This window comes from Nomia melanderi, chromosome 1, assembly GCF_051020985.1.
Source record: "Nomia melanderi isolate GNS246 chromosome 1, iyNomMela1, whole genome shotgun sequence".
In the NCBI taxonomy this organism is placed as follows: Eukaryota; Metazoa; Arthropoda; class Insecta; order Hymenoptera; family Halictidae; genus Nomia; species Nomia melanderi.
This window is the reverse complement of record NC_134999.1, coordinates 15,823,437-15,842,019: the sequence shown is the minus strand read 5'-3', so window position 1 is coordinate 15,842,019 and position 18,583 is coordinate 15,823,437. Positions and strand designations below refer to the sequence as shown.

The window sequence follows — 18,583 nt, the reverse complement described above, 5'->3', positions numbered from 1 at the left end:
AACACAACCGCAAAATTACAAGGATAAAACACGGAAGACCGACAACACGAAGCCTTTCCAAAAACCGACGAACACGAGATTAGAAAGCAATTCCCTCACTATTCGTTTCGTTTCAGGTGTTCGTGATACGTTTCCTGAACAAACGGCGCAACACGCGCGTCAAGATTCTGTCCACGACGGACAGCCGTCCAAAATCAGCTGGCCAGCCCGCAAACACCGGCGACGATCCAGCGAAAGACTGCTCGTCCGTGCGGAAGATCCACTCGATGGGCATCTCGCGGCTAAAGAAGAGGATCGTGGAGACGATGAAGAGTATCGCGTCGCCGATCCGAAAGAAGGACGCGTCCTCGGAAGCGAACGGGTTCTTCGGCTGGGTCTCCCGGTTCCTGGGCAGCAACGCTGCTCTTGCTAATTCCGAGGAGCGTTCCTCGAACGAGGTCGAGCAACTGTATAGAAACACCAGCGAGGGAGCTAAGTGCAACGTCAAAGAGGAGCAAAGAGGAGGAAAACCTGACTCGATGAACGCATTCGACGGCTGGAGGCGGATTTACCTGCTGTTCCTCTGGAACCCGAGCAACGGCTCCTCGCCGAGCCGGAGGAAACCGAACAACGGCGAATCGGCCAGGAACACCGCGTGGAAGAGGAGCGGGCAGGTCGAGAAACTCTGCACCACGTCGAAGACGATCGTCAACCCTTGCCGCAGGGGCGACAGCTATCAAACCGAGCCGCTGGTCGCGCCGGACACGCCGGACACGCCTGGAGAATCGTCGGAGACCAGGATTCAGACGTCCGACTTGACCGTGTTACTGGCGGACAGTTAGTTCCGAGAAGACCTCGCGAGCTAGAAGCCATTTCGTGGAAGCGTCCAAGCTTCTCGTTGCCATTCGCATCGTTTCGGTGTTCTTCTGCCGGAGTTTCGAATATCGGCTCGATATTCCGGTGAATCAGATTCACTCTGGGTTTTGCTTCTCGTTGGACATTATAATACATCTTTATTTGTTGTACGACTTGTTTACCGTGTAACTGAATACAGGTAGCCCTTCTACGACACGACGAGATAAATTGAAACATCGTTTAACGCTGCAACTTACACGGTTTCGCAGCTCGGTGAGAAAATTACGGAAACCTTTCTATAACACTGTACCGCAGCACTAGGTAACATGATTTTTGTTTAGTAAATTTTAACCCTTTGCACTCGAGACTCACCTTGATTTCATGGAAAACTATAAAATTTGATATACGTCGTTTAATGCATCATTTTGAGGAATATTGAAATGAATAGCTTTGTTCCTCGATGTATGTGATTTCTCGTCGATAGTTTCACAAAGTGTCTTTATCTCATCAGGAAATGTTCAGATGTTTCTAGTGAAAAACTTCCGAGGCGGAGGGTTGAAATTAAACTACATTAGAATAATGATGGAAGGACAGTAAAACTATAAAATTTGATATTTAATATTATACCCCGTATAAAGCATCAATTTGGGAAATAAAATAGCTTTACTCCTCAATGTATATGATTTCTCGTCGAGTTAGATTGAAAATATCGTCTGTGCCTCATCAGAAAATGTTCAAATATTTCTAGTGAAAAACTTCCGAGGCAAAGGGTTCAAGCTGAATTACCACAGAATGACAGGAAGAGCGACGAGGCTCGTTTAACACGATTTCACACAAGAAATTTTTGGAAGCTGTGTGTTACAAGAGGGTTGCCTGTACTGTAAGATACTATAAGGACACCATCCTCGACCAGTTTTTCGTTTCTCGAGAATCCTCCGAGCGAATGGAAGACGGTAAAGGGGGATAGCAATACGGAAAATCGAAAACTGATCGATTGCGGTGCTTCGTATTTTTCTTGAAAGAAAGCTGTATATTTTTGTAGGTGTGTACGGTTTGTGGGAAACGGTGTTTCGTGTCCGAACCGTGGCGCAACGCTTGAATTGTAATTTTCGCTCGGAGAGGAGTCCACGGAACGGTTTCCAGAACTGTGTACTAAACTTAGGTCTAAGGAGACAATATTTTATCTCTACTCGTGTAATAAAACGATCGATTCCGGCGGGAACCGAGCGTTATCGGGCGCCAAAGATCCGCGTGTAAATATTGTACAGACTCTTGTACCGCTGTCGCAATAGATTAGTTTCTAGGGGTGTAAGGGGGGTGAGTGCTCGCGCGCGGGAAGTTTGCGGAACGATGTGGATTCTTGTGATTCCGTGTAGTCAGACTGCTCTTCGCATAGAAGCGGACCAAACATAGGGGGTGGAGAGTCCAGCGCTGAACTCGTAGATGTGTATATAAATGAACACTTGTTACTGTACAATAAATCGTATGTCATCATTCACTATCGCCCTGCGAATGATTATTGCCATCGAGTTAAACCTTTTATTTCTGTATCCTGCATTTAACCTGTACTTCGATCATTTGCTATATAGAATTTAATTTAAGTGCATCTACTTATTTTAATAATAAATACTATAGTTGTTTATAACATAACTATGGGATATAGATGTGGCGCTCCCGTGTTTCCCTAATGTTCCTGATTGAAAGAATGAAATGATATATTAAACCATAATTGAATTAAATGTTGATGCAAGCCTCAGACTTTTTTACATTTAATTTAATGGGAATAAATTGTTAACTCATATGATCGTAGTTTTGAGCTAGTGGCGTCATCAGTGGTGAAACGCTCAAGCTACATGAAATGTTTGTAGCCATTGCTCACGACAGATGGTACGATATGCTTCTTCATGTGAAAGCTCTTTTCCATTTGTAGGTAACTCACAAACTAAACAATCATATGCTGATAAATACAGATTAATAAATTAGAATACAAATAAATATAAAATTTGGTGTCTCGTATTACATTTTTCTACACACTCGTAGTTTCTTATAAACATTTGTCAAAATACTCAACAGAATTCGTTATTTTAAAGTATAATACAATATGAATATTAAACATGTACATAATACAGTTTCATCATATAATCGGCGAAGTTCTTTCCCTTTTTCGAACAACCTTTTTTTTATATCTGGAAAAGCCAGAGCTGGCGTCCCATAGGAATTTTGAAAATTACTTTTTGTGACAATTTTAATCGCTAATCTGTAAAGCGTATATTTCGGCTTTGACCTTTTCCGTTTATTTTACTTATGTAATGGAATAGTGCGCGTATTAAAAAGTATCAAGTGAACCGGATAAATGGAGACACAGGCGGAATCAGAGAAAGAAGCTAAAGAATAACTACTCGGCATATTTAACACAATTCGCAGCCATTGGCCTAGCACCATCCACGACTGGGACTACCCTGACGGCGACGGTTCTAGTTTCCAGGTCCACCACGTGGAGGTTACTGCGAATGAGACCCTGGGAGGTGGGTGGAAATTCAATTCCACCCACCTCCCGTTCCTATTCTAAACCTTATTTTAGACGCAGTGATCAGTATCGCACTTAAGAATAATCCCGCGACGGCTGTCTTCTTTCTTGAGTCTGAAATAATGGAGTATCCCACGGTGGATGATCGACATCTTCTTTCGCACGCTTAATTCGAACGCAGTTCAACCGGAAAGCATACTTTTATTATACAATCATCGCAGTATAGGGAGTGAATCAAGGAAGAAGTCCTTGATTCGAGCCTGAGGCGAATCAGAGAAAAAGTCTCTGACTCAGCAAGCTCAAAATGAGGGGCTATAATCTTAATTCTGACATTGTTTCGCCTTATAAGAGGTCTCATAGGGACCAAGGCTACATCCGGCTGACCGATGGGAAGGTCGGGATACTTTTGGTCGAAATTGACTTTAGAAAATACAATCCAGGTTTCCAAAGTGGAAAACTTGGATTCCATCGGGCAGAATTGCCAGGAAGGTCGGGGGTAGCCATTTAACTTAGCAGTAATGGGACTCCAGGGCGAGGTCTCATAGGGACCAAAGCTACATTCGGATGACAGATGGGAAGGTCGGGATACTTTTGGTCGAAATTGACTTTGGACTATACAAACCAGGTTGCCAAAGTGTAAAACTTGGATTCCGTCAGCCAGAATCCCCAGGAAGGTCGGGGGTAGCCATTTGACTTAGCAGTGATGGGACTTCAGGACGAATTCTCATAGGGACCAAGGCTACATCCGGCTGACCGATGGGAATGTCGGGATACTTTTGGTCCAAATTGACTTTAGACTATACAATCCAGGTTTCCAAAGTGGAAAACTTGGATTCCGTCGGCCAGAATTCCCAGGAAGGTCGGGGGTAGCCATTTGACTTAGCAGTGATGGGACTCCAGGACGAATTCTCATAGCGACCAAGGCTACATCCGGCTGACCGATGGGAAGGTCAGGATACTTTTGGTCGAAATTGACTTTAGACAATAGAAATAAGGTTTCCAAAGTGGAAAACTTGGATTCCGTCGGCCAGAATTCCCAGGAAGGTCGGGGGTAGCCATTTGACTTAGCAGTGATGGGACTCCAGGACGAATTCTCATAGGGACCAAGGCTACATCCGGCTGACCGATGGGAAGGTCGGGATACTTTTGGTCGAAATTGACTTTAGACTATACAGTCCAGGTTTCCAAAGTGCAAAACTTGGATTCCGTCGGGCAGAATTGCCAGGAAGGTCGGGGGTAGCCATTTGACTTAGCAGTGATGGGACTCCGGGACGAGATCTCATAGGGACCAAGCCTACATCCGGCTGACCGATGGGAAGGTCAGGATACTTTTGGTCGAAAATGACTTTAGACTATACAAACCAGGTTGCCAAAGTGGAAAACTTGGATTCCGTCGGCCACAATTGCCAGGAAGGTCGGGGGAAGCCATTTGAGTTAGCAGTGATGGGACTGCAGGACGAGATCTCATAGGGACCAAGCCTACATCCGGCTGACCGATGGGAAGGTCAGGATACTTTTGGTCGAAAATGACTTTAGACTATACAAACCAGGTTGCCAAAGTGGAAAACTTGGATTCGGTCGGCCGAAATTGCCAGGAAGGTCGGGGGTAGCCATTTGACTTAGCAGTGATGGGACTCCAGAACGATGTCTCATAGGGACGGAGGCTACATCCGGCTGACCGATGGGAAGGTCGGGATACTTTTGGTCGAAATTGACTTTAGACTAAACAATCCAGGTTTTCAAAGTGGTAAACTTGGATTTCGTTGGCCAGAATTGCCAGGAAGGTCGGGGGTAGTCGTTTGACTTAGCAGTGATGGGACTCCAGGACGAGGTCTCAGGTTTCAAGGCTACATCCGGCTGACCGACGGGAAGTTCGGGATACTTTTAGTCGAAATTGACTTTAGACTATACAAACCAGGTTTCCAAAGTGGAAAACTTGGATTCCGTCGGCCAGAATTGCCAGGAAGGTCGGGTGTTTTCCTTTGACTTAGCAGTGATTGGACTCCTGGACGAGGTCTCATAGGGACCAAGGCTACATCCGGCTGAGCGATGGGAAGTTCGGGATACTTTTGGTCGAAATTGACTTTAGACTATACAATCCAGGTCTCCAAAGTGCAAAACTTGGATTCCGTCGGGGCAGAATTGCCAGGAAAGTCGGGGGTAGTCATTTGACTTAGATGTGATGGGACTCCAGGACGAGGTGTCATAGGGACCAAGGCTACATCCGACTGACCAATTGGAATTTCGGGATACTTTTAGTCGAAATTGACTTTAGACTATACAAACCAGGTTGCCAAAGTGGAAAACTTGGACACCGTCGGGCAGAATTGCCAGGAAGGTCGGGGGTAGTCATTTGACTTAGCAGTGATTGGACACCAGGGCGAGGTCTCATAGGGACCAAGGCTACATCCGACTGACCGATGGGAAGGCCTGGATACTTTTGGTCGAAATTGACTTTAGACTATACAAACCAGGTTGCCAAAGTGGAAAACTTGTATTCCGTCGGCCAGAATTGCAGGAAGGTCTGGGGAAGCCATTTGACTTAGCAGTGATGGGACTCCAGAACGAGGTCTCATAGGTTCCAAGGCTACATCCGGCTGACCGATGGGAAGGTCGGGATACTTTTGGTCGAAATTGACTTTAGACTATACAATCCAGGTTTCCAAAGTGCAAAACTTGCATTCCGTCGGGTCAGAATTTCCAGGAAGGTCGCGGGTAGTCATTTGACTAAGCAGTGATGGGACTACAGGACGAGGTCTCATAGGTTCCAAGGCTACATCCGGCTGACCGATGGGAAGGTCGGGATACTTTTGGTCCAAATTGACTTTAGACTATACAATCCAGGTTTCCAAAGTGGAAAACTTGGATTCCGTCGGCCAGAATTCCCAGGAAGGTCGGGGGTAGCCATTTGACTTAGCAGTGATGGGACTCCAGGACGAATTCTCATAGCGACCAAGGCTACATCCGGCTGACCGATGGGAAGGTCAGGATACTTTTGGTCGAAATTGACTTTAGACAATAGAAATAAGGTTTCCAAAGTGGAAAACTTGGATTCCGTCGGCCAGAATTCCCAGGAAGGTCGGGGGTAGCCATTTGACTTAGCAGTGATGGGACTCCAGGACGAATTCTCATAGGGACCAAGGCTACATCCGGCTGACCGATGGGAAGGTCGGGATACTTTTGGTCGAAATTGACTTTAGACTATACAGTCCAGGTTTCCAAAGTGCAAAACTTGGATTCCGTCGGGCAGAATTGCCAGGAAGGTCGGGGGTAGCCATTTGACTTAGCAGTGATGGGACTCCAGGACGAGGTCTCATAGGGACGAAGGCTACATCCGGCTGACCGATGGGAAGGTCGGGATACTTTTGGTCGAAATTGACTTTAGACTATACAATCCAGGTTTCCAAAGTGGAAAACTTGGATTCGTTAGGCCAGAAGTGCCAGGAAGGTCAGGGGTAGTCATTTGACTTAGCTGTGATGGGACTCCAGGACGAGGTCCCTACGCATCGGTCGCAGATATGCCGAGCAATTATCGGACCAAGAAGCGAAGGGAGCGAATCAAGGAAGAAGTCCTGGATTCGGCGATTGGAGAAATCAGAGATGAAGTCTCTGATTGAAAAAGGAGGGTGACGCGAGCAAACCGCGATCAACCGGCCAGACCACAGTCCCGAGTTACGATGCTCGTCCTCTTTCGGATCAGCGGACGACGACGTACTCTTCAGAGGCGCCCGTTAACTTCCCAACGCCCGGCCCTGTGGCTAGGCCACAGGACTAGGGGCGGATTACGAAGAAGTAGGATCCTAGGAAGAGCAGTGCCGTGGGTCGTCGGCGCGAGCACCACCCGGCCCACGGTGCGGCCGTCATGATCTTACTCGCGAGGCCGAACACCGAGGTACGTGAACTGCAGACCGACCGGCGTCACGCGGCCCGATGCACTTGCAAACATGGTCAAGCGAACCGGATAGATGGAAACGAGCGGAGTGAGAATGAAGCTAAAGAATAACTACTCGGCATATTTCACACAATTCGCAGCTATTGGCCTAGCAACACCCTCGATAGAAGCTACTCTTCGGCGATGCTACTAGTTTCCAGGTCCACCACGTGGAGGTTGCTGCGAGAGACCCTGGGAGGTGGGTGGAAAACACAATTCCACCGACCTCCCTCCTTATTCTAAACCTTATGCTAAACGCAGTCGTCGGTATCGCACTTAAAAATAATCCCACGTCGGCTGTCTTCTTTCTTGAGTCTGAAATAAGGGAGTATCCCACGGCGGATGATCGACGTCTTCTTTCGCACGCTTAATTCTAACGCAGTTCAGTCGCAACGCTTCGCTTTTATTCTACAATCATCGCAGTGTAGGGAGAGAATCAGGGAAGAAGTCCTTGATTCAGTCATTCGAATCAGAGAAGAAGTCTCTGATTCAGCAAAGCAAAGTTAGGGGATACAATCTTAATTCTAACTTAGTTTCGCCGCACGAAACTACGCATCGGTCGCAGATATGCCGAGCAATTATCGGACCAAGAAGCGAAGGGAGCGAATCAAGGAAGAAGTCCTGGATTCGGCGATTGGAGAAATCAGAGATGAAGTCTCTGATTGAAAAAGGAGGGTGGCGCGAGCAAACCGCGATCAACCGGCCAGACCACAGTCCCGAGTTACGATGCTCGTCCTCTTTCGGATCAGCGGACGACGACGTACTCTTCAGAGGCGCCCGTTAACTTCCCAACGCCCGGCCCTGTGGCTAGGCCACAGGACTAGGGGCGGATTACGAAGAAGTAGGATCCTAGGAAGAGCAGTGCCGTGGGTCGTCGGCGCGAGCACCACCCGGCCCACGGTGCGGCCGTCATGATCTTACTCGCGAGGCCGAACACCGAGGTACGTGAACTGCAGACCGACCGGCGTCACGCGGCCCGATGCACTTGCAAACATGGTCAAGCGAACCGGATAGATGGAAACGAGCGGAGTGAGAATGAAGCTAAAGAATAACTACTCGGCATATTTCACACAATTCGCAGCTATTGGCCTAGCAACACCCTCGATAGAAGCTACTCTTCGGCGATGCTACTAGTTTCCAGGTCCACCACGTGGAGGTTGCTGCGAGAGACCCTGGGAGGTGGGTGGAAAACACAATTCCACCGACCTCCCTCCTTATTCTAAACCTTATGCTAAACGCAGTCGTCGGTATCGCACTTAAAAATAATCCCACGTCGGCTGTCTTCTTTCTTGAGTCTGAAATAAGGGAGTATCCCACGGCGGATGATCGACGTCTTCTTTCGCACGCTTAATTCTAACGCAGTTCAGTCGCAACGCTTCGCTTTTATTCTACAATCATCGCAGTGTAGGGAGAGAATCAAGGAAGAAGTCCTTGATTCAGTCATTCGAATCAGAGGAGAAGTCTCTGATTCAGCAAAGCAAAGTTAGGGGATACAATCTTAATTCTAACTTAGTTTCGCCGCACGAAACTACGCATCGGTCGCAGATATGCCGAGCAATTATCGGACCAAGAAGCGAAGGGAGCGAATCAAGGAAGAAGTCCTGGATTCGGCGATTGGAGAAATCAGAGATGAAGTCTCTGATTGAAAAAGGAGGGTGACGCGAGCAAACCGCGATCAACCGGCCAGACCACAGTCCCGAGTTACGATGCTCGTCCTCTTTCGGATCAGCGGACGACGACGTACTCTTCAGAGGCGCCCGTTAACTTCCCAACGTCCGGCCCTGTGGCTAGGCCACAGGACTAGGGGCGGATTACGAAGAAGTAGGATCCTAGGAAGAGCAGTGCCGTGGGTCGTCGGCGCGAGCACCACCCGGCCCACGGTGCGGCCGTCATGATCTTACTCGCGAGGCCGAACACCGAGGTACGTGAACTGCAGACCGACCGGCGTCACACGGCCCGATGCACTTGCAAACATGGTCAAGCGAACCGGATAGATGGAAACGAGCGGAGTGAGAATGAAGCTAAAGAATAACTACTCGGCATATTTTACACAATTCGCAGCTATTGGCCTAGCAACACCCTCGATAGAAGCTACTCTTCGGCGATGCTACTAGTTTCCAGGTCCACCACGTGGAGGTTGCTGCGAGAGACCCTGGGAGGTGGGTGGAAAACACAATTCCACCGACCTCCCTCCTTATTCTAAACCTTATGCTAAACGCAGTCGTCGGTATCGCACTTAAAAATAATCCCACGTCGGCTGTCTTCTTTCTTGAGTCTGAAATAAGGGAGTATCCCACGGCGGATGATCGACGTCTTCTTTCGCACGCTTAATTCTAACGCAGTTCAGTCGCAACGCTTCGCTTTTATTCTACAATCATCGCAGTGTAGGGAGAGAATCAAGGAAGAAGTCCTTGATTCAGTCATTCGAATCAGAGGAGAAGTCTCTGATTCAGCAAAGCAAAGTTAGGGGATACAATCTTAATTCTAACTTAGTTTCGCCGCACGAAACTACGCATCGGTCGCAGATATGCCGAGCAATTATCGGACCAAGAAGCGAAGGGAGCGAATCAAGGAAGAAGTCCTGGATTCGGCGATTGGAGAAATCAGAGATGAAGTCTCTGATTGAAAAAGGAGGGTGACGCGAGCAAACCGCGATCAACCGGCCAGACCACAGTCCCGAGTTACGATGCTCGTCCTCTTTCGGATCAGCGGACGACGACGTACTCTTCAGAGGCGCCCGTTAACTTCCCAACGCCCGGCCCTGTGGCTAGGCCACAGGACTAGGGGCGGATTACGAAGAAGTAGGATCCTAGGAAGAGCAGTGCCGTGGGTCGTCGGCGCGAGCACCACCCGGCCCACGGTGCGGCCGTCATGATCTTACTCGCGAGGCCGAACACCGAGGTACGTGAACTGCAGACCGACCGGCGTCACGCGGCCCGATGCACTTGCAAACATGGTCAAGCGAACCGGATAGATGGAAACGAGCGGAGTGAGAATGAAGCTAAAGAATAACTACTCGGCATATTTCACACAATTCGCAGCTATTGGCCTAGCAACACCCTCGATAGAAGCTACTCTTCGGCGATGCTACTAGTTTCCAGGTCCACCACGTGGAGGTTGCTGCGAGAGACCCTGGGAGGTGGGTGGAAAACACAATTCCACCGACCTCCCTCCTTATTCTAAACCTTATGCTAAACGCAGTCGTCGGTATCGCACTTAAAAATAATCCCACGTCGGCTGTCTTCTTTCTTGAGTCTGAAATAAGGGAGTATCCCACGGCGGATGATCGACGTCTTCTTTCGCACGCTTAATTCTAACGCAGTTCAGTCGCAACGCTTCGCTTTTATTCTACAATCATCGCAGTGTAGGGAGAGAATCAAGGAAGAAGTCCTTGATTCAGTCATTCGAATCAGAGGAGAAGTCTCTGATTCAGCAAAGCAAAGTTAGGGGATACAATCTTAATTCTAACTTAGTTTCGCCGCACGAAACTACGCATCGGTCGCAGATATGCCGAGCAATTATCGGACCAAGAAGCGAAGGGAGCGAATCAAGGAAGAAGTCCTGGATTCGGCGATTGGAGAAATCAGAGATGAAGTCTCTGATTGAAAAAGGAGGGTGACGCGAGCAAACCGCGATCAACCGGCCAGACCACAGTCCCGAGTTACGATGCTCGTCCTCTTTCGGATCAGCGGACGACGACGTACTCTTCAGAGGCGCCCGTTAACTTCCCAACGCCCGGCCCTGTGGCTAGGCCACAGGACTAGGGGCGGATTACGAAGAAGTAGGATCCTAGGAAGAGCAGTGCCGTGGGTCGTCGGCGCGAGCACCACCCGGCCCACGGTGCGGCCGTCATGATCTTACTCGCGAGGCCGAACACCGAGGTACGTGAACTGCAGACCGACCGGCGTCACACGGCCCGATGCACTTGCAAACATGGTCAAGCGAACCGGATAGATGGAAACGAGCGGAGTGAGAATGAAGCTAAAGAATAACTACTCGGCATATTTTACACAATTCGCAGCTATTGGCCTAGCAACACCCTCGATAGAAGCTACTCTTCGGCGATGCTACTAGTTTCCAGGTCCACCACGTGGAGGTTGCTGCGAGAGACCCTGGGAGGTGGGTGGAAAACACAATTCCACCGACCTCCCTCCTTATTCTAAACCTTATGCTAAACGCAGTCGTCGGTATCGCACTTAAAAATAATCCCACGTCGGCTCTCTTCTTTCTTGAGTCTGAAATAAGGGAGTATCCCACAGCGGATGATGGACGTCTTCTTTCGCACGCTTAATTCTAACGCAGTTCAACCGCAACGCATACTTTTATTATACAATCATCGCAGTACAGGGAGGGAATCAAGGAAGAAGTCCTTGATTCGAGCGTGAGGCGAGTCAGAGAAAAAGTCTCTGACTCAGCAAGCTCGAAATGAGGGGCTGCAATCTTAATTCGGACATAGTTTCGCCTTATAAGACTACGCATCGGTCGCAGATATGCTTAGCAATTATCGGACCAAGAAGCAAAGGGAGCGAATCAAGAAAGAAGTCCTTAATTCGACAACTGGGAAAATTGGAGAAGAAGTCTCCGATTAAAAAGGAGGGTGACGCGAGCAAACCGTGATCAGACCAGCCAGACCACAGTCCCGAGTTACGGTGCTCTTCCTCTTTCGGCTCAGCGGACGGCGACGTGCCCTTCGTAGGCTCCCGTTAACTTCCCAACGTCCGGCCCTGCGGTCAGACTGCAGGACTAGGGGCGGATTACGAAGAAGTAGGATCCTAGGAAGAGCAGTGCCGTGAGTCGTCGGCGCGAGCACCACCCGGCTCACGGTGTGGCCGTCATGATCTTACTCGCGAGTCCGAACACCGAGATACGTGAACTGCAGACTGACTGGCATCACACGGCCCGATGCACTTGCAAGCATGGTCAAGTGAACCGAATAAATGGAGACACAGGCGGAATCAGAGAAAGAAGCTAAAGAATAACTACTCGGCATATTTAACACAATTCGCAGCCATTGGCCTAGCACCATCCTCGACAGAGACTACTCTGACGGCGATGGTTCTAGTTTCCAGGTCCACCACGTGGAGGTTGCTGCGAGAGACCCTGGGAGGTGGGTGGAAATTCAATTCCACCCACCTCCCGTTCTTATTCTAAATCTTATTATTAACGCACCTAAAACTATCATAGTCAATATTATACTGCTTCTTGAGCCTGTACGGAAATACAACACTAACAAATTTATAAAATGTTCGTGAGGTAATTGTAAATGCCCTGCAGTAATGTTAAATAACGATTATATTATGAATAAATTAATGATGTGTCAATGTTAAAGGAAAATTAAACTAAGATTAGACTAAAATTAGACTGAAATTGTATTAAAAATACATTAGAATTAGTGCTGAAACAAATAAGAAGGATAAGCTAAAGGAACTGAAACAGAAACTGTCTTATTCGATTAGTGGATGAATACAATTTAAGAAATGGAGCCTAAGAAAAATTATACGATTTTTCCTTACCATTGCAGTTATAATATTCCCTGAAACAGAAACACAAAGGATTAAATAAATTAAATTAGAATTAAAATTAAGATATATACCATTTTCCCCTTAGAATTGCATCCTCTATCCCACCCAAATTCCTCTGAAACAAAAACTCACTTCATTAGATAGTAAGTTTTGTTCAATTACATGAAATTGAATAGGAGGATGGATATTTAAAATATGGGACTGTCCACTCTGTACATTATATATGCTATAAAAGTCGCGAGAGTGGACCATTTATTTCGCAACACTAATTTACGGAATATAAAAGTATTTCAATAATGAAAGCGAGAGGTGCATTACTGTTCGCCACGCTAATTAATAAAATGAGCAAAGTTTTCAATAAGAAACGCGAAAAATGTATGATTAATCGCAACGCTACTTTACAAATATCATACAATAAAAACGCGAGGGTTTCAGTATCGAACGCAACTCTAAATTATTTCATTTAAAACGAATAACTCGCGTGCACCAGTTTCTTTATACGTCACGCTACATGTAAGAATACGGGGCAGCCTTTTGGGCTGCGGGCTATAATGTGCAGCTGTTTTAGCTACAAAGAACCACGTTTCGCAGTAACGCAAATTGCTCTGTGGTTCTTATGGTTCCAGCATATGTTTGAGCATTTAATACAACGCAACTCTAAGACAACGCGAAAAATCGTGGTCGCGACTCTAAGAAGACCGCGATCTACCGATTTCGCAACGCTACATTAATAAATGGATATTATATTTAATAAAGTACGCTTTGTCAAACGCGTTTATTCAATTAATCGCAATGCTATCTCAAAATCAAGACAACTACGTGTCACTTAACATAATTGCGCTTTATATTTAATAGTATTAAAGTCAAACGCGATCAATGTTTGTCATACGCAAAGCTATCTTTAAAGCAATTTCAAAAACCAAGTACTAAAAATAGTTGTAATCGAAATCGCGATTATATCATTCGCAGCTCTAATTCAAACCGTAATGTTTGTCTCGCAACGCTAATTAAAAATCGCGAAATGCTCATTGCTGGACGTTGGGGCGGCAATGGCCAGCCCAATACAACTACAACTACTTCTACTACTACCACCACCATTTCTATTGAAGCTAAAATGAGTGCAGTGACAAAGTAGTAACATAAAATGACGCTCCATCTCCATGCTAAGATGGGCCGCCATTAATAGTTGCCCTCTTGAGCGACACTTTGTCGGGGCCTCTTCGGCATACGCCTCTTCTTTTCTTCGGCAGTCCACCATTTCTGAAACCCTGAGCTTGCTCGATAGCGAATGACCAATGGCTTGGGAACAGCCATCGATCATTCGACAGTGCAATCGAGCAATTTCGAACGATTCGCCTACTCGCGCCTAATACCGATCGCGATCGCGGTATCCATGTGGAACTTGAAAAGTCGAGATCAAGGTTGATCAGCAAACGGCATGCTCCGTTTTGCTATCAACTTTGAACTGATTTTTCAAGTTCCCCGGTAACTGACCATCGTGCAGAAACGAAGGCCAGCACCGGCCCCTGCCTACTTAAATCTAACATTCATTCCAGAGAGTATGCTACCTGCCTACCTATAGCTATATTTAAAAAAGGGGCAAGAGACTCATTCTCACAAACACACATCACTTCACGATTGTCTCTGATGCACCTGAGTGCGAAAGAACCTAACGCCTAGAGAGAACGTCCCGGGACGTTCACTAACAACCACATTCTCATACTCTAGTATATCAATTCCTGAAATCGACTGGCAATGGCTAACGATCTTTGAGAAAATATTTTACTTGGCACGAATAAGTCATTGAAATTAATATAATTCTACCCTTCTTTATGTCGTTTGGTAACGTATGGACGATCAAAGTATTCTAATATGTTAATATTCGTACTCTATTGAGTAAGGGAATAAGGAAAAGTGTGTATATATTCCACAAACAATTTATATATTTCATTTACAGTAACTGGAATATATACGTATAAAGAGTATTTGTCATATCGCTCACATGTTTAAATAATAACAATTTCATCATGCCCATTGCTCTCACTCTCCGAAGTAGCACCTGGGCACTTGAGAGAGATCGAACAATGAACATGGAAACAATATCCTGAAAATCCTAGCTATAAAATCATGTTAGTTTCTGATTTTTCTAACGGACTAATGTTCTTTGGTTCTCAACAATTACTTTAATTGACTCAGAAATAAGAATTTTATTCTCTAACTTTAGAAATGAAGAGTGTACTAATGTACAACTACTGTAATATTCGATAAAACAATAAGAGAAATTGAAATTTAATAGAAAATGTGACTCTAAGTGAAATAGCAATATGAATGATTCTATTTTAAACTTTTAACACATTTTCAAAAATACTTAGGTGATCCCTTTGTCGAAGCAGCTGTTTCTAATATCATAAGAATGTTTTACAAGTAGTTGCTTCGATTCAGAGACCTAACCGTCGCGAAATGTTTTCTTGTACGATATTTATTGTGATATTTCAGCGATTAAATTAACTTTAACGCGAATAATCAATCATTTCAATCGGCTGTATGTTAGTCGAACTTTAAAAATCAAAAAGCAGACTGAACCTATTGATACAATTAATGTACCACTAAGTTCCCAATCTTATTATCTGAATATTCAATGTTGAAGGTTGTGTTATATCTTACATATCATAGTACAGAATAAAGTTACGTTACTCGTAATTCGGTAAAAAGTCAAAGTATTGTTGCTAGTATTTACAGTTAACTTTAAACGCGACGTACAAGAAAACCCTATCCTATCTAATAAATAAATTAAAATATGCTACTACTCTCGGGTATGCCTCGAGAGGCATATCCGAGGTCACTGCACTCACAAAATCAAAAACTACTAAAATGGTACCACCAGTCACCGGTATCGGTACGGACCATTCGTCCTACGACATGATCGGTGACTGGAGTTAAAAAGAAAGAGCATGCGACTCACCGATCGCTGTTCGCAATCGGTACATAGCTTAGGAGAAGCCGAGGACCACTCGTTGGCATTCACCAGTACTGGCCACCATGGATCTGCATTAATCCCGACTGATCGATGGTAGCCAGTAGTGGTCATCAGTGCCCCAGAGTGAAGGTAGGAGTAGACCAGTGATGCCCAGAGAGGTACAGGGTAGACCAATGTAGCCCAGGGTAGCCCAGGGTAGCCAGGGGGAGCCCAGGGTAGCCCAGGGTAGCCCAGGGTAGCCCAGGATAGCCCAGGATAGTCCAGGATAGTCCAGGAGGGTCTGCTGGTCCTCCCCCATCCTCACAGTTGAAGAGTTCGCGAGGAACTGAGCCCTCCACTGTCAAGACTGTCCTTATAAGGTCGGAGGTCCCCACCATACTCGCGACCTCCTTGAGTTCAACATCAAAAGCAATTTCTTGTTTAACCGTTTGCACTCAACGATTTTATAGGAACCTTGGCTTTTGTTATTAACACACTGCGCGCCTGCCCCGCGATGGTGGAGGATTTTTAGTCTATTATTTAATTGTTAATCCTACGTTAATGTAACATTTTACATATATTTAATAAAAATACAAAGTAAAATTACAAAATCGAATTTATTATTCTTTTCCATTGCTTATAAATTTCAGTATGATTGATGTTTAACAATGTATCAATACAATCATTGACGCCCATGTTTTAGTATCTGAAATTTAATCGGCGCACAATGTCTTAATACAATTTAATACAATCCCGCAGCCGATTAGCCTAGCAGCATCCTCGATGGGAATGTACTCCATCGGCGATGCTGCTGGTTTCCAGGTCTACCACGTGGAGGTTGCTGCGAATGAGACCCTGGGAGGCGGATAGAAATTCAATTCCATCGACCTCCGTTTCTAATTCGACATCTTATTATCAACGCATTTTTGGGTTTCGCACTTAAAAATAATCCCACGCCAGCTGCCTTCATTCTTGAGTCTGTACTGAAATGCAGGAACACATAGCAATAAATAGTAATATGGGATTAATATAGCATAATTAGTAAATGAAGCGATGTATCCCACGGCGGTCGATCGATGTCTTCTTCCTTGAGCCTGAAATAATGTACCCTAGAGCGGATAATCGACGTCTTTTTTCGCACGAACAATTCTAATTTAGTTCACGCTCAACGCATTACTTATATTATACAATCATCGCAGTATGGGGAGTAAATCAAGGAAGAAATCCTTGATTCGAGCATGAGGCGAATCAGAAAAGAAGTCTCTTATTCAACAAGAGCAAAATTGGGGGATACAATCTTAATTCTGACATAGTTTCGCCTTATAAAACGATACATTCGTCTCACATATGCCGAGCAATTATGGTGACAAGACGCACAGGAAGGGAATCAAGGAGGAAGTACTTGATTCGATATGAGAGAAATCAGAGAAGAGGAATCTGATTGGAAATAGGCAATATCACGGTAATGCGAAGCAAACCACTATCAGAATTAAAATAAAGAATAACTACTCGGCATACTTTACACAATTCGCTGCCATGAAGGTCGGGGGTAGTCAGTTGACTTAGCAGTGATGGGACTCCAGGACGAGGTCTAATAGCGACCAAGGCTACACCCGGCTGACCGATGGGAAGGTCGGGATACTTTTGGTCGAAATTGACTTTAGACTATACAATCCAGGTTTCCAAAGTGGAAAACTTGGACTCCGTTGGGCAGAATTGGCAGGAAGGTCGGGGGTAGTCATTTGACTTAGCAGTGATGGGACTCCAGGACGAGGTCTCATAGGTTCCAAGGCTACATCCGGCTGACCGATGGGAAGTTCGGTATACTTTTGGACGAAATTGACTTTAGACTATACAAACCAGGTTTTCAAAGTGGAAAACTTGGATTCCGTCGGCCGGAATTGCCAGGAAGGTCGGGGGAGCCATTTGACTTAGCAGAGATTGGACACCAGGGAGAGGTCTCATAGGGACCAAGGCTATATCCGGCTGACCAATGGGAAGTTCGGGATACTTTTGGTCGAAATTGACTTTAGACTATACAATCCGGGTTTCCAAAGTGCAAAACTTGGATTCCATCGGGCAGAACTGCCAGGAAGGTCGGGGGTACCCATTTGACTTAGCAGTGATGGGACTCCAGGACGATGTCTCATAGGGACGAAGGCTACATCCGGCTGACCGATGGGAAGGTCGGGATACTTTTGGTCGAAATTGACTTTAGACTATACAAACCAGGTTTTCAAAGTGGAAAACTTGGAGTCCGTCGGGCAGAATTGCCAGGAAGGTCGGGGGTAGCCATTTGACTTAGCAGTGATGGGACTCCAGAACGATGTCTCATAGGGACGAAGGCTACATCCGGCTGACCGATGGGAAGGTCGGGATACTTTTGGTCGAAATTGACTTTAGACTATACAATCCAGGTTTCCAAAGAGCAAAACTTGGATTCCTTCGTCCAGAAGTGCCAGGAAGGTCGGGGGAAGCCATTTGACTTAGCAGTGATTGGACACCAGGGAGAGGTCTCATAGGGACCAAGGCTACATCCGGCTGACCGATGGGAAGGTCGGGATACTTTTGGTCGAAATTGACTTTAGACTATACAATCCAGGTTTCCAAAGTGCAAAACCTGGATTCCGTCGGGCAGAATTGCCAGGAAGGTCGGGGGTAGCCATTTGACTTAGCAGTGATGGGACTCCAGGACGATGTCTCATTGGCACGAAAGCTACATCCGGCTGACCGATGGGAAGGTCGGAATACTTTTGGTCGAAATTGACTTTACACTATACAAACCAGGATTCCACAGTGAAAAACTTGGACAC

General features: G+C 46.1%; 1 protein-coding gene across 1 annotated transcript in view; it reads left to right on the top strand.

The window, feature by feature from the left end:
• LOC116429544 (disintegrin and metalloproteinase domain-containing protein 10) overlaps positions 1-2,632 on the top strand; it is a 334,086-nt gene extending 331,454 nt beyond the window's left edge. The window contains exon 17 of the mRNA XM_076365457.1: positions 117-2,632. Coding sequence (XP_076221572.1) covers positions 117-821 — 705 coding nt within the window. The 3' untranslated portion in view covers positions 822-2,632. The remainder of the gene's footprint in view (positions 1-116) is intronic.
• Positions 2,633-18,583: the final 15,951 nt, after the last annotated feature.